The sequence below is a fragment of the Actinia tenebrosa genome, unplaced genomic scaffold (genome assembly GCF_029948245.1).
Source record: "Actinia tenebrosa isolate PJP-AT-01 unplaced genomic scaffold, QUT_ActTen_1.0 PGA_scaffold7__59_contigs__length_16204524, whole genome shotgun sequence".
Taxonomy (NCBI): Eukaryota; Metazoa; Cnidaria; class Anthozoa; order Actiniaria; family Actiniidae; genus Actinia; species Actinia tenebrosa.
Window position 1 is genome coordinate 1,835,058 of NW_028292584.1, and position 17,930 is coordinate 1,852,987.

Sequence of the window (17,930 nt, forward strand, 5' to 3'; positions counted from 1 at the left end):
CAGTGCAAGCACTCGAGTATGATTGATGAAAGTTAATACATTTTATATATTATATTATTATGAATGATGTGGTGTATCAACCTTGCTTAGCGCAGTTTGTGCTTGTAGTTACCTGGGGTCAAGATTATCACTCTCGGGGTTACTATATTCTGGATTGTCTTCAGCCAGCTCATTGTACTTGCCATCATTGGCGATGACAGGTTCCTCCTCCATGGCCACTTCATTGTCTTGGTTGAAGACTTTGTTAACTTCCCTCTGTACTTTTTCCTGCCACTCAGGGTCACAGATATCCTCCTCAATGTCCATTTCTTCATCATCAGATTCAGGTTCATGATCGTAATTATCAGTCTGACATCCTATTTTTAAAATGTTGTGCAAAAAAGATAAATAAATTTATATTTCTTTGATATACTTTCATCGTTGTCATTATATCATCATTATTATGTAATATTTATTAATATTTTTTAATGACAATAACCTCTAGCATACCTTGTGAAAACACTGTAGACTTTTTAGTTGCTTGTCCAAGAGCAGCAAGCAGCTGACTTTCTGTTCTCTCCAACTTTTTCACCTGTGTCTTCATGGATTTTAAGTCTGCTTTAAGTTGCAAGACTTCTGTTTGTAAGTACACACATTCCTCACACGATGTGGACTTGCTTGTTGTGCTTGGGACCAGAAGTTCCTAAAAATGATAAGCAAGAATTGATTCAGGCCGTTCATAATAAGTATCACTATAACAGTGTAGCAATGTAGCTGAGCCTTAATATACCTACGCTTTAGTTTTCATTTTTTGTTGTTGCAAAATCAAAAAAGTTATGTATATGATCATTACCTCTTCATGTGTACTCTCAATTCTGGTATTGTTTTCGCAGTCCAACCCGAGGTTTTGTTGTTGTTCATTTTGGGGCGACTCTTGGTCATTTCGGTCTTCAGCTTCGTCCACTTCTAGGTGACTATTAGCAGCCATTTGTTCAGCTTCTTCTTCAACACTTTTAGCAGGCTGAAGGATGTTTTTGAGGGCCTGAAAAAGACATTCAAAAAATACTTCCATTTTCAACGAGGCCGATTCATTGAAGCAATTGTTCCACAATCAAAATAAAAACGCCGACGAATAATTGTTGCTTTGATATGCCGCACTAGTGAATTTTTGAAACAGCCGCGCGACATGTTTGTCTAGAAATAAGTTTTCTTGTAAAGGCCGTCGTTCACATGTAACGCTTTGATTGGTTTGACGAATAAGCAGATACTTTTTTTTACTTTTGTGACATGTCAAATAAATGTTTCATTTACGGATAATTGATAACGCAAAGAAGAAAAACAAAGTTTTAGTTATACTCACGTGGCGGCGGCTTCTGTCACTGACAGAAGTTTCTTGTTGCTGCTCTGGAAGCCAGATCGTTGGAGTTGCTCTAGGAAGCAAACGTCTTTGCATTCCCTCGATATGTAGTGCCCTTGCGAAAACCTTTTCTTCAAAGTGTAGGGAGCACACAACGAATCTTCCTGGCGGGTTGAAGTTCGCCCGGTGAAGACGCACAAACCTTTTCCATTTGTCGCCGTCTTGCAACGATATACCATTCGATTTGTTGGCGAAATTATTACAACCAAAAACCACACAGCGATTTGCTGGCATTTTACTCGCCGTGAGCTCTCTAGAAATTATTTGTAACTATAACACGAAAGTTTGACAGAGTTTGTATACTGATTAGCCACGAGTGTTTTGGAATGAGTAGAGTAAATGACGTCATAGCCCTCACTCATCCCCAGTCTTCTGAGCCAAATCATTGATCAAGAAAATTAATGGCGGCCGGTAGTAAAAACGCAAAATTTTCAAACTTCCCGTCGGAATATGAAGAAAAAATTTCTACAGGTGATTAATGGGGTAGTATGGATTATTTGGACGAAGTTTCAAGTTTGTACGAAAAGATAGCAATTTTCGTCCAAGGGGCACTTTAATTACACGTATCAAGTAACTAATCTTTGCCGGCATGTTTCAAGAAATCACGCAAGCAATGTACTCAAAAAAATATTTCAGTGGAAGGTAGTAATTAAAACTTGAATCTACTGTCTTATTATTACCTTCTTTCCATATTTTACCCCTTTCATCTGATTGGTTTCTGCGTTCACTGAAAAACACGCCATGTCAAACTTTCACTGAGCTAGACCGGTTTCAGTTAGAGCGGTAGTGAAAAAGTACAGAGTGCATTTAACTTGCAGACGTTCAATTTCTGTGCAGTTTATATTTGTTTGACACGATCGAATAGGGATAAATAAAGGAACAAAATAACACCGACATCGCATCTAGTACACTTCAATTTGACCTGTGTAAGTTACAATGTCATATAATCAAAGGAAAATAATCGACTCTTATGTGATGCGCCGTTTTCAATTCACCATGACGCGGGATCTATCCATAGCATCTTGTCAATTTCATCTGATCTGTGTAAGTTACAATGTTAAATAATCAAAGGAAAATGTTTAAAGCCAATGTTGGCCAGAAAAGGAAATTCGTTGAAATTCTAGTACTAAGTCTATAAACAGAGGCCGAGACCATCTCTGTTCCTCATGGCATTTGCAAATCAAGCAGTCTCTGCTGGTTTTTCAGCCATTTCGGCGGAAAATGCTTTAAAATAGTAATTGTTGTTGACCGTCTTCAAAGCGTAAATTTAGCTAAAAGTATAGTTCTAGTTTCTTTTCAGTCAGTTGTCGATGTAGAACATACTAACGACTAATAAATATGTATTATTACGACGATATATTATGAAACATTTGCACGTTAGCGATTTCCCGCGCCTTAAGCCATACGCGACACATAGTTAATCAACTATGTCAGGTCCGTGATCAAATTTCGCCGCCACTCACAATCGCGTCAAGAACCATATACTACGCGAGAATGGATTACCTACATCTAGCTTTTGCTTTCTTTCTAAAAAAAATTCTACCACTTGCAAGGGAAGATTATTGATACAAAATATGCTGGTATTTTAATCTTATGATGGAATTGATTTTTTTTTGCTCCAAATGGCGTGAAACTTCGACATTGCGTGAGATGAAGGAGGAAATATGGAAAAAAGGTAAAAATACTAATGGCGCACAGAAATGCCTGTAGCTTTTACACTTATTAAAGAAAGTAAAGTAAGAGACTAGATTCCCCGTACCAGTATTTTCGAAGCGTTAATAACTCGGAGAAGCCTCTTAAAAGGCAAATAGAAAATTCGCGGGTTTCGCCGGTTCGAAGACTAAATTAATTTCATTCGCATTGAGTTAGTTTTTTTTCCGCCTAGTGATAATTATACTGACCTATACTGTTGTATGAAGAAAAAAACATAAAGCAGGGTTATCAAGGTCACCGGAACACTTCTCATGTTTGTCATCTCTAACGTTTAAAATTACCTGATAAGTAAGCATATTCCGCTTAAACATACATAATTCTACGCAAATTCTGCGTCTTTGACAGGCTTTCCAGCAGAAAATGTGTAAATGGTATCTCAATGGAATTTTTTTGCGCAGAATGTGCTTATCGTCCGGTACTTTAAGCAGAACATGCTTATATTGCCGGTTTTTACGCTTGACCTGCGTAACTCCGGATTTGTTTTGGCACTCCGGATTTTCACTGACAGTTGTTAATTATATATCTACATACATGCTGTATAAACCCTATCATAATCAAAGATAAGTGAATAAATAAATAAACGACTAATATATTTACTGATAAATATAAAATCACTTATTTCCCTTATTCTGAAGCAACTAATATAATGAATTACTAATTGTCCCTCCTCCTAATACCAGCCCTATCCCAACATAATTTACAATATTTAATGATTAATGAATGAGTAAAATTATGTATGTAATTGCCCTATTTCACTATGACGTCACTGCTTGTTTATGTGGGGGATAGAATCGCTAAATCCAATAGAAAATTCAACACAATTTGCTCCTAGCGAAACAGTTTAATCTGAAATGGCCTGGTTTTCAGATATAATATGTGTTAATATGTACTAAAAAATATTCTGAGCGTTTTCTGCCTATTTTACTTCTCTTCGTGGATTGATACAGGTTCTAGAACAATTTTCAGTGAATTTGCGTTGATTTGACCCCCTCCGACAACCATGATCCTTTGCGTTTAAACAATAGATTGTTTTGATGTGACGTCATAGTGAAATAGGGCAATTAATATGTATATCCCAATCCAACCCTATCCCAATATCATATATACAACATAGCATGCCTAACACTAATATTTAATAATAATGTAAGAACTATAAAATATACCTTAAAAGTAAGCATCCTTTCCAACCAACGGTCTTTCTCAGTACTAAGTAATTGGTAATGAAGTGACGCCAGCGCTACTTGGCACAAATATTGTGGCGGTAAATACTCAGAGAGTACAGCTGGTTCAAACCAGAAAGACCATTGGTTGGAAAGGATGTTTACTTCTAAGATAAGTGAGTCCTAATAAGTATCTATTTAGAAACGAACAGCAGTGATCAGTGAACCCTTTTTAGTATCTACGAATAAGTGAAACAAACACACTGATATATAACTCAATCCATCTGTCCTAGCACCTTTGCTAAAACTATGAGAATTTATGTGCATTTACTAAGCACTTAAAAGTAGCTAGGCTGTCAGATTCTCTTATATTAATGGACAATTCATTCCATAGCATATACTTGATTTAGAGTGCCAAATATGATGAAATTTAGGTTGTTCCAGTCTCGTACACATACCCCTCATGTTGCATTTTAGGTTTTTAGAGATTAAAGAATTCATGGATATAACTAGGACATACAGTTTCCTTTTCAATTTGGGATAATTTGCATGTTTTTCAAAGAGCTGAAATTGCACTCGACTTATACAGTCTTTCAACTCTTTGAAAAAAAGTCGTGCGAATTCCAAATTGATCTCAAAACAGTATAATTACCTTTTCTAATAGACATGTTGCACCATCACATGATGGCAGACATGACAGAGGGCAGGAACAATTGAATCTGATCTAATTTTATTTACTTTAGAAAGTATTCTGTTTCCCAGGAGAAATAGACTCGATAGTTGTGCCCCCTGTCATAGCTGTCATCATGTGATGATTCAAGAGTTTATTTGTCGGTTTTATTTTATTGTTTTTAGTTTAGTACAATCCATGTACAATTTCAAATTATGGTCATTTTTCATTACCTTCTTATCTTTAAATGGCAAACAATATATTATAGTACATCTTTTCCCCAGAATATTAGATAGTGTACCAGTTAATAGGGTACCATAACCACTCACTTAACATACCATCAGTGTCTGTCAACCATCCACCTATCAAATGGTTTTATAATTACCAGTCAATCATTATCCTTAGAGACAATTCATAAGTAAGTGAAAAAATGGGGCCTTGACATTTTAGTGACCATAAAAATGGGGGTCTTGAAATAATTGATGAGATATATTTGGAGAGCTTAAATAATGTAGGAAATAAACAGGGGGTCCTGGAAAACATTTGGCATGCTAATACCCAACCAATACCCTTCCCAATAATTTATGAATGGTACTTCCTTAGCAGTCCATTTTTAAGACCTTCATTGATCAGTATGTCATTCAATTACCAGCTGGTACCCATCCATCCACAACCATCTCCATCTGTCAAACTGTGTGTTAACTAATCATCAGTCGACCATCTTTTTTGTTGTTTCATTGCATCAGTCACCTGGCCTTTATTCTTTCTGTCATTCGATCATCAGGTGATTACCATCCACTCCCAACTATCTACGTGTGTCCTGTTTGTCTGTTAACTATATCACCATAGTCGACCATTTTGTCCGTCCTGCTAACAATTTAAACCTTTATTGTATGTACTCAGCACCTGATGCTCGCTACACTCACTGGAAACAGACAGTGTTTTATTTTGATGACTACCTGACAGTTAAACCTGGTGAAGAAATTACAGGAGAATTACAGATGAAACCTAACGAGAAAAATAATGTAATTATAATTATGTGACACTACAGCCAAACCTCTTTTGAAGTCAGTTTTTATTAAGCATTTACCTTCCATTAAGCAATCATTTTTAAATTCCAAAAAATAGACACTCTCTTCATAGACACTGTAACTTGACCTCTATTAAAAGGTTACCAGCATTAAGCAGAAGAGTTTACTTAATAGATTCAATTAACACAAGAAATACTGTCATCTTCATTTAATCATTTGCAAGGAACCTTAGGCGGCACCCTAAGACCAAAGTCAACACCTGTTTAAATTTTATGAAACCTAGTAAGTGGTTAACCTCTATTGAGCACTGACTTGGCTACTCACTGATTCCAGTAGGCATTGCATTCTCTGACAGATGCTTACTTTTATTTTTCAGAGAGATCTGGACTTCAAGATTCATTTGAAATTCGATGGGGAACTTGGTCAATATGATAAAACACAAACCTACAAGATGCGTTAAAGGTACTGGCATCTACAAGACTTTTAAAAACAAGTAAACATGTAGTGCTTGGCTCACTTTTAATGAATCATTATTAGTTATAGCAACACACACATATTACAGCTACCTTAATTTACCTCACACTGACCAGTAAATAATGCAATAAAGTCTTCTGGCCTGTAACTCCAGTAACACGAAAATTAAACTTCAGATGTGTTTTGCTCAAACAATGTGATGGCAGGTTAGGCTTAAATGATTGCCCCATAGTTTTCCCTGCTTTGAATATCAAACTGTTCATTCCATCTAGGGCTACCAAACATGTAAAAGTAGGGTGGATCCTACTCTTTTGTTGTTTTTTTTTTTGTTTTTTGTTTTTTTTGTTGTTTTTTTTTTTCGGTGTCCACTAGTAAAGAAAAAAAGGTCTTGTCCCAGGCACCAGCAGGGTCATCCTACTTCCATGTTTTTGTCCAGATATGGGAGAAATAATATAGAAATGATGTTAATTACTGTAGCTGTAATTGTTCTGAAATCTGAGAGTTACCAATACCTTGATTGCAGGTTTCAGACAAATAGTAGAATGTATTTTTAAATTTCCAGTCAAAGCATCAGATCTATTTATGACAAAATTGAAAATACAGTTTCAATGCTGTCTTACTAAGGGTTATTTTCAAAACGTTGAACCAATCACTTAAAGGGACCACTTCTCAAATGGTATGCATCAGTTCTAAGAACTGGTACATGTAAGTACCATTTCAAAACTCCCTGCTTTGGCCCATTGGTTCGACTTATTGTATAGCTCCAAGTGGATTTTTTCTCTTAGAAGAGGTTTAATAATTCTTTTATTTTCCATCGTAAGGTTAAGCAAATATCTTTGGATTTATATAACTCCATTTTTATGGAACAATGAACATGCACTTGTAAATAACCAAATTTATTATTTTAACTATATAGATGTTTTGCTAGTGTAGCACCTCAGGGGGGAGTAGGAGTAGGAGAATCCCTCTGCACAATCTTGTACCCAGAGCCCATGTTCCTCCTTGTCAACACCAAGCTCACCAAGAGGACGTGAGCTCTGAGTACGAGATTGCAATCTGAACGCTCCGCATGCCAGATATATTGGATTGAGAACAAAATAATAGCAGCAGCAAGGACAACAAAACATCAATTGAAGGCCTGGATTCTTAGCCATGCAGCACTTTAACAAAAGAATCAGGCACAGATAGCAATGTTTTAAGCGTGGGGCTAACAGCAAAATACAAAGAAAAACCTTTTCATTGCATGTAGGAAAAGTGTAATTTCTTTGTTTATTTATATGTTAACCACATTCTTAAAATAATTTTGAGAGTAGTCTATATATTAAAGCACTAGTATTGTATGTATACACTTATTTCAATAAAGTTAGTCACCAAAAATCTAGAAAGCTAAGATCGCTGAGTATCATGGGAAACTTTTCATATCAAGGAAGCATATATATACAAAGCTTTTTTAATACACACTGCAGCTCGATGATGCTCAGAAGAGGTGAGACTGTAACCGGTAAAAGATTCGCAAGTCCATGAACAGTTATCAAGCGGTTGAACGTGTAAAATGAATCTATTCCTTGTCGGCCTCAGCTTTATAGCTTTTCAGGTGACTAACTTTATTGAAATAAGTGTATCTTGAAAAGAGAAGAGGAACAGTCGTAAACTTTAATGGTGCAATTTCTTTTTTTTAATTGTTTCATGAACGATTCATAGTTGTGGTTGCTATATAAAACTGTTTCATTGATATAGTGTTTGCACTCTATATAAGTAATAAGGTGGACGAGCTAGAATGCCAATCGTAGTGAGTGCGACATTACTTCCTTTATTTTATTCTATTTTATTTTCTTGGTCGTTAATAAAGTCTTGAAATCGTGTTTGGCTATTGAAATTCTCTTTTCATAAAGGTATGATCTAGCAAACCTATCCTGCAAAAGGCTAAAGAGGGTGTAGTTAGAAAAGACAGGGTCAAATTTCGTCCCGAGAACCCGCGTTGCTTAAGAATGTTCATGGGCATTGTTCGCGCGCATCCTTTAATTGCGCTCATCGTGATGACGTCATTCCAATGTTTTGATAAGCAAAAGCTCATAAAAACGTCTTTAATCTCGTATAGCTCTAAAACGAAGTCGGACACCTCCATTTTTTATTTCGCTTTTTGAAAGTACTTTATGATGCCTATCCTTAGAGAGAGGGGGGGGGGGGGGGATGACGATGGGATCAAATCGAAATTATATATTTTGTGTATAACTTATAATTCCTATCCCACTAAATCACTAATGTTCTATTTTCGTATGACAACGTTCTTGCAAGTAGGTGTAAATGCAAACTAGTTATTTGGTTATTTTCTAATCTGTGAAAAATGGAGACGATCAATTTATTTTTCCAATAAAATATTACTAATTTTGGACAGCTTTCCATGCTTACGTTGCTCGCGCGTCTTTACCGTTAAAAAGGGAGAACTTCCACGTATTCTGACGGCTAAACAAAGTCTGGGACCCGGATTTTTTATTGCTTATTTTACATATTTTTAAAAATCTGATGGGATCGTAAAGATAGGCAATATCACTATGAGCCACAATGCACTTATGTCTTGAAATGCACTATTCAGTATGCACGCAGTATTCGGTATTCAACATTTTTTGAAATAGTTGCTAGTTGTGTATTACAGTCGGATAATTTTACGAGTGATAGCGGCCGTAAAAATACACATCTGTAGCAGTGTAATAAAATGTTTATCGTACGACATAAAACACTAGGAAAGTGCATGAACGAAAAACAACAATTTTTATTGTAAAGAAACAAACGTTCTAGCCAGCTTAGCCAAAATCCCTGTGAGAGCCGAGGCTAATCCGATTCACAGACCTTGTTTTATCGCTCTATAATTTCACTCAAGAAATGATTGTAACACACGAGAAATTTATTGTCGCATACAGTCAATTCAAAAAATGTTGTCGTCGACCAACTCAAGCCTACGCGACTGGACCGAAAGGAACTCTGGGTAGCAATCACTGAAGCCGAGTTGACTCCATAATTTTATCCGACTAGTTATGCCTTGTTTACAGCACGAACCTTCGTAGGCGAGCGGGAAGTGTTGAAGGAGACTTTTTTAATGCCTTCATATTTTCAAAATTGTGAACTGAATCATAACTACTTTGTTTTGCTTTCCCTAAACCCAAAGACATACATTTGACGGATTGTTTCTCGCCAATATTATCTTTATTACTAGCGGGAACAATTAATTCAGAACGAATATTTAACCGCTTCAGTGATTTTTACCCATATTCCTTTCGGTCCAGTCGCGTAGGCTTGAGCCGGTCGACGACAACGTTTTTTGAATTGACTGTATAATAAGCAACAATAACCACCCTCTTCACGAAACAGAAACCATATTGATTAACTTTGCTGCCAGTGGTGGGACATCGCTACAGTCTTTTCCATAGTACCAATCTAATTCAAAATTCTAGCACAAATTGATTTTTCTTTTGCTGAGATAAGTACCTGATAGGTTGATGTTTTAAGCCCACTCGGCTTGAGCGCAATGATTTCCCTAGTATGCGTAGCTGCGCTTAGGGGAGGAACTAGCGGAACTAGTTTTGAAGGGTAATTAAGGTATCAGGGTACCCCAAAATTGCTCAAAAGTATCGATTTTCCCCCAAAAAAATTTTCGATAGTGATTTTTAACAGCGAGTAATAACAAAGGCAACAAAGGCACTTCTGCTCAGTGAGAAACTGAACATTTTTGCGTTTTTCTCGGAAGTGCTTTTCATGATTTTGCGTTCAGTTACCCGTACATTTTGAGTCCGAAGTCAAAGGGAATTTGACCGATTTAACTGAAATTTTGAGGAAGTTATCTTGGATAGTTGTTCTTCAAAAGTGTGTCTCCGATTTTTGATTTTTTGCTTATTTCCAAAGTTATCGTGGATTTTGGGCTTGCATACCGGTGATATAGCAGCGTCATAACTTTAAGAGCGTATAACAAAAGCAACGGGGCAACTAATCAAAAATCGGAGAGACACTTTTGACAAGTGATGTCTTGTGATCTCGGAACAAGGGCGCCAGGACAGACGGATTGGGTTTTAGATGTATGTGTGATTGTTTCAGTTATTCTGATTGAATTGATATATGTTTGTTTCTAAATGGATACTAAATGGTGATCACTTATCTATAAAAATAAACGTCCGTTCCAACCAACGGTCTTTCTGTTTTGAATCAGGTGTACGTACGCTCTGAGTCTTTACCGCTGTACTATTCGTGCCAAGCAGCGCCGGCGTCGATTCGTTAGCGATCTCCTTTAATAAAAAAAGCAAGAATCTCTCTCTCTCTCTCTCTCTCTCTCTCTCTCTCTCTCTCTCTTTCTGCGCATGTACTCACTCTGGACGGACGTGTATTAGTGAGCTCCAAGAAAATTTCAAATTTTATCAAATCTTACAAACGATTTCCTTCCAAATATCCTTGAAACTAATGATGGAAAGTCTTAAGCCACTACTGGACTTATCAGACGACCAACAACTTAAATGGAAAGGAAATTTCGAAGATTTGAAGACACTAATCCGGCTTGTCCTTGATGCTCCTGACGAAGACGCCGGTGAAGTAAGTGAAGATAAACTCCACAAAGCTTTTACTTATAAGATTCAAGACGCATCGGTACGTTTCTATACCACAACGGGAAATCTTAAACTTTATGGGTCGAATTATGAAAAACTCAGAGAAGCTCTCCTAGAGTTTTTTCCTGACAAAGACATAGTACAAGTGCCTATTTATCAACCAACCACTCCAACGTTACTGTTAAGTGATGAGTCCACTATTAACCCACTGACCCAAAAAGTAGAAGATTTAATTGCAGAAGTCAGCCTGATAAAAAGACAAGTCTTTAAAGAAATTGAAGTAAACGAAGAAATCGAAAAGTTGAAACAAGAAATTATTATTCATAAAGAGACTATCAAACATTTACAAAACGAACGCGAAAAACTCTTGGCAACAATTGGCATCATTACCCACAACAATAACCTAATGCCTTCATTTCCTCTTGGGACCCACCCTTTTCAAAACCCTTTCTTTGGGCCTAACATGACAGAAAGAACTATGCAGATGCATGAAACTGAAGAACGGATAGAACCTCTAACTACAAGCAACAACAGTTCAGTGAAAGGGAAAAAGAGGCAAAAAAAGAGAAAGAAGCAGAGTTCACAAACCATAGATAAATCTAGTGAAGCCCCAGCGACCTGCCCTGATGAAAGTGAGACAACACAGCCGGATAAGTCCCACAAAGAGAATCGGAAGACAACAATTATCGTTGGTGACTCAATTATTGGTAAACTAGAAGGATGGAGAATGTCTAATAAGGACAATCTCGTGGTTATTCGTTCCTTTCCCGGTGCAACTGCTGATGACTTGAAAGATTATATAAAACCAATTATCAAGAGAAAACCTAATAGCTTAATATTGCATACGGGAACCAACAACCTTAAAAGTGATACTCCAAGTACCGTAACAGATAAGATTGTTGAAGTATGTGAAAGCATTGAGAATGCCCTTCCAGAGTGTAAAATAGCAATTTCAGAAATTACCGCTCGACAAGACTCCAGTATGCTTGAAACTGCCAGAATAGATGTTAACAAGCGGCTTGGATCCTTCTGTTCAAACCGAGGATGGACTCTTATAAAGCACAAAATCACAACCAAAGAATTGAATGACAAGGGACTCCACCTCAACCGAGCCGGCATAGGAGCCATCGCCAAAGACTTCAATAGTCATATTAAATCTAATTTTACTTGATCCTTAGGTAGAGTACCAATAGAGGAAAGCTTTTCAAATCAATCCAACGTATCAATTTCTGGCCATAACATACCAAAGGTAAGAGGTTTTAAAATGGCCTCGTTGAATATTGCTAGCTTACTCGCACACATTGATGAACTGAGGATATGGGTCGCAAATCAGAGCCTTGATCTTCTTGCTATAAATGAATCCAGGCTTGACTCTACTATCCCAAGTTCTCTAGTAGGTATTGAAGGCTATGAATTGTATAGGTTTGACAGAAATCGTCAAGGTGGGGGTGTTAGTTTGTATTTAAAATCAAGTATAAACGGCAAAAGCCGTCCGGATCTATCTGATAACAACATTGAATCACTATGTATTGAGATAACGAAACCACACAGTAGACCATTTATCGTATTAGCTTGCTATAGACCACCAAATTATGACGTTTTAGCTTTCTGTAACATTCTCGAAAATATTTTGACAAAAATAGACTCTGAATTCAAAGAGCTGTATGTCTTGGGGGATTTGAACTGTGATTTAATCGATAGTAATACAAGTACACAGGCTCGTCAACTAAGACATACTTCTGAGTTATTTCAGTTACATCAACTAATTACTGAACCAACAAGAATCACCCAAAGAAGCAAAACATTGATTGATATCATTCTTACAAACACTCCAAACAGGGTTGCCCAGAGCGGTGTTATACACCTCTCTTTGAGTGACCACAGCCTGGTGTATGCTATACGCAAGATAGCTATACCAACAAATCATAAGCACAAAATAATAACATTTAGAACTTTCAAAAATTTTGATGCAAACAATTTTCGTAGGGACTTGGCGTCACTCCCTTGGGATAGCCTGAATGATTTAAAGGACCCAAATGATATGTGGTTAAAATGGAAAGAATTGTTTCTATCTATTATTGAATTGCACGCACCGTTAAAGCGGAGGCGCATAAGAAATAGAAGGACGCCTTGGTTGACAATTGAAATACGAAAATTGATGCTCGAACGTGACAAACTAAAACAATTAGCAATAAAGACAAACCAAAATAATGACTGGGAAAAATACAAAGCAAGTAAAAACCGAGTAAACAATGAAATCAAAAAAGCTAAGAAGAAATACTATGAAACTCACTTTTCACAAATCTCGAGAAATTCGAGCGAAGTTTGGAAAACAATAAATGAAGTCTTATCTCGAAAAAGTAAAGACAAAACTCGTATAACCTCCCCAAAGAGCGGGGAAAACACTATTTGTGATTTTCAAGAAATCTCTGAGCTTTTTAACGCTCATTTTTCTGAAATAGGGACAAAGCTAGCCGGTACAATCCCGGAAGGACCACTAAGCTTTAACTATTACCTAAATAAAGCAAACTCGACCTTTAAATTACAACACACGACTTCTGATGAATTATCTAAGATCTTAAACTCTATATCAAGTAATAAGGCAACGGGCTTAGACGGCATATCTGTGCGCTTGATAAAGGAAGGTGCTCCAATTATTATTAATCCCTTAGTTAAGATTTTCAATCAATCTATAGACAGTGGTATTTTTCCAAATGACCTTAAACTCGCCAAGGTAACTCCTATTCATAAAGCAAATGATAGAGATGATTTAAACAATTATCGCCCTATCTCAGTACTTCCTGCCATTGCTAAACTTTTCGAAAGAATTGTCTTCAACCAGTTATATACTTATCTTAGTTCAAATAACCTGCTCTCTGAAAAACAATCAGGTTTTAGACCACAGCACTCAACGACTACTGCTCTGCTGGAACTTACAACTGAATGGCTTACAAATATAGATGAAGGGAAGATTAACTGTATCACCTTCCTTGATTTTACGAAAGCGTTTGATACAGTTAATCACTCTATCCTTCTCCATAAATTAGCTAATTATGGCATTGCAGAAAATTCATTGAAGTGGTTTAAATCCTATTTAACTGAGCGAAGACAGAGATGCAACGTGAATAATACATTATCTACTATAAAACAAACCCTTTGTGGAATTCCCCAAGGGTCAATCCTAGGTCCATTATTATTCATATTGTATATTAATGATTTACCAAATAGTGTACATTTTTCAAGTACAAGAATGTACGCGGACGACACAAGCCTCACGGCTTGTAATACTTCCGTAAAATCTTTATCTGAGCAGATCAATTCTGATATTATTAGCATATCCAACTGGTTGATGGCAAATAGATTAAGCCTTAATTCAACAAAGACTGAATATATGTTTATTGGGTCTGACGACAAATTACGTCAAATAAGTTCCAAACCACATGTTTACCTTGAAGGTAAACAAATCGCACGTGTCCAAACAGCCAAAACCCTGGGGGTTGTAATCGACCAACGCCTGTCCTGGGCTGACCATGTCGATCATATATGTAAAAAAGTTTCATCAGGCCTGGCTGGCCTTAGACAGGTTCGTGATTACGTCCCCCAGGAGACGGCGATTGCAATATATAATTCGCTGATAACTCCTTGGTTTGACTACTGCGATGTGGTTTGGGATAATTTACCAAAAACATCAGCTGACAGACTCCAAAAAATGCAAAATCGCGCAGGCCGAATTATAACTAAGAGTAATTATGAAACTAGGTCGCGCGACATTTTAATGTCTCTAGGATGGGAAAATCTTCAAAACAGGCGGAAGAAACATAAAGCCACAATAATGTACAAGACTTTGAATGCTCTTGCACCTCAAAGTTTAAGAGACCGCTTTGAGTATCAAACTACAAAATATAATTTGCGGAAGGGAGAAAAGTGTTTAAAATTATCGAAACCAAACACTGAGTACCTCAAACGTGCGTTCTCCTATGAAGGTGCAAAAGCATGGAACTCTTTGCCTTCAGATATTAAGTCAGCTAGAAGTATAAGGGAATTTAAAAGAAAGCTTTCTTCTGTTGGACTCTCATAAACTTTTTTAGCTGTCTAAATTGTATTCTTATTTAACTCGACATTCTTGTAAAGCAATTTTTATATTGATAGAATTTTTTTTCGAGTATAAATAAAGTATCACTCACTCACTCTCTCTCTTTCTCTCTCTCTCTCTCTCTCTCTCTCTCTCTCTCTCTCTCTCTCTCTCTCTCTCTGCATGATTTCTCTGGAGTGTTTTTCAATTGCTATTTGATAAGTTCTTTTTTAATTTACGTCCACGCTGTAATGTAGAGAATAGCTTTTCACCCATTGATCATGGTCTTGGCGGCCTTGGGTAGCAATCCGCGTTACTTTAGATAAATCACTTAGTTCAGCTTGGATCCATTGATTGAGGTCATTAGTTTTTGCAGAACAAGAACCAATAAGTTGACCTTCACGTCTGGTGAAAAGTCGCGCACGACCGGGATGGTGGTTTTCGTCCCACATGGAGGAAGCGGTAATTTTTTCGCCGGCAATAGCTCCATTTTGCATTCCGAGCGCAATATTGCAGCATTCTAATAAATTAATCAACACAAAAAACTTTGAACTATGATAATACGAAAATTATTAGGAAAAGAAAAGAAATTAAATATGTTCTTATACATCCAGAGGGAGGGGTATTCAATTCAGTGATATTTACACAATATTCTTTAACGTAATTTGAAGGCAGTTTTCAAGACACGCAAGCTGACGCAAGCATAAGCGTAAGCGAATGCGCAACCAAACGCAAGAAAACACAATTTTACATTCCCTTGTAAGAGCCTTTCGCTGAATAAGCGCGAAGTCTTCGAAGAAAATCTTTAATTTCTTAGCCTGTACATGCGAACTCCAAATAAACAATTTCAGCGACTTTGTAGCTCTGGCTACAAGACTATGTAGATAGGTGTTTGTGCTAACGTGCATGCATGATGGAAGAGGATAAACAAGTTGCGAAAGAGATTGTCAAGGGGTACACATATTCTCAAAAACTATATAGACAAAATCACTAAAAAAAACTAATTATTACAACGTTATCAAACAGTATCAAGTCAATTATATAAATGGAGCCATGTTGCTAATCAGTTAGTCAAGCTTACTTGGAAAAAGGGACCAATTATCAGTTCCCTATATCATGAGCCTTCATTATTTACTGTCAACTGTTATACGTCGAAGCTTGTCCTGGATACCTGGATACTTGTGTCTTGTATAAGAACTTTATAGAAATTAGAACTTAGATAGAAGCAGTTTACCTCTTTCTAGAAGTAGTTTACTTTCAAGGCCTCGTAAAAGGCACACGAAACAAACTTTTCGGCTTTCGGCCAGAAAAGAAAGCCAATAATAGTAACTAAAGGCAATGACACCGAAGGAGACAATGAACCTGGAGCTGTTCAAGCTCTTGAACTAGGAGATCTATCCAGTCACCAAATAGATCTTTGTTTTATGTCCGAGACGTGGCTACATGACCGTTTTGACAAGAACCTGGTCTCTCCACGTGGTTTTAATCTTATAACTAAAGACAGAAAAGAAAGGATTGGAGGTGGTCCTCAACTCGTCAAGAAACCAACTAGTGGCAGCATAATTCTGGATGTTTTCCTAACTAATGCACCACTAGACTTTGGATCTGTAAGATGCATAGCCTGATCGATTAACACTGATCACAAGTGTGTGGTGGTTCATCCCAAAAAAAAGACCAAAGCCACAAGAAAATGGGTTGAATTTCGGGATACTCGACCACACTGCAAACTAGCAATGATTGAGTTCCTGAAAGGAATTGACTGGAGGAGTGAGCTATTTGGAAGAGACTTAAACAATGCAGTTTCTCATTTTTATTCTGTAGTATGCCCTGCGATTGAAATCTGTTTCCCCATGAAAAGGGTTAAGATGTCATCGAATGATCCTGTATTTACCTCTTGTAAAGTATCTGTTAAAGAAAAGACAAAGGTTTTCCCCAGAAAGGTATGATTGTTGAAGCAAACTCACCTCTGCCAAGGATAAGTGAACTCATAATTGAAAATCAGATTAGATCAACTCCGTCAAAATCAAAAATGAGAAGCATGGATCCACTACTAAGCCTCATAGTCATTAACATATTGGGAATATTAACCTTTGTATCTCAAAGACCCAACATTCAAATGACGAATTATTTTCTCAATCAACTATTCACTATTTAAAGAATCAATTCTGAAAATATTGTGTAAAGGCTTATAAGCACTTTAAGAGATCGAGTACACAGTTTTATTCTCCCATCAAAAACTGAGCGTTTTAAGAAAGTTTTCTTAAATAAATGCCTTTTTAGATAAGTATTTAATAATTTATTTTTGCTGTAGAGTGCATGCACTAAAACCGTGAACATTAAATAGTACTAATTAGTACTATTTCATACATCCTTTGTTTTCTATTGTTTAATATTTCTATTTAGTGCTAAAAATTAGTATTTGTTTCATGGATTTAGTGTGAGCACTCTATCATTAATTATATTTATCATAATTTTTACATATATAATTAGTTTAGTTAGTCAATTTGTCATTAAAGACGTTCGTCTTCTTAATTAATAAAGAGCTATTATTATAAGGTGGCCTTCAAACACACATGCTTGATTCTGTGGTAAGCTAGAGTCTATCATGTAAAGCGTTTTGAAGTTATTCTATGCACAAAAGTCTCTGAAAAGACATTGTAAAAAAAAAGTGCTGGAAAAAGTATTTGTCCTGACGTTGTAAGCAAAAACAGCACAACCAATGCTCTGCTCTACCGGCTAAAAATTCGTGAATGTAGTCTAAGAAGATTGTCATGTAAATAGAGGATATTACAAGGGCGTGCGGAGATACAAATTTACACTCGATT

At 36.7% G+C, this 17,930-nt stretch overlaps 1 protein-coding gene across 1 annotated transcript in view; it reads left to right on the forward strand.

Annotated features, from left to right (window-relative positions):
- The window catches only part of LOC116297271 (protein arginine N-methyltransferase 1), a 45,549-nt gene extending 37,243 nt beyond the window's left edge, over positions 1-8,306 (forward strand). The window contains exons 10-11 of the mRNA XM_089040426.1: positions 5,843-5,964; positions 6,347-8,306. Of these exons, the coding sequence (XP_088896552.1) occupies positions 5,843-5,964; positions 6,347-6,430 (206 nt within the window). The 3' untranslated portion in view covers positions 6,431-8,306. The remainder of the gene's footprint in view (positions 1-5,842; positions 5,965-6,346) is intronic.
- The last annotated feature ends 9,624 nt before the right edge of the window (positions 8,307-17,930 follow it).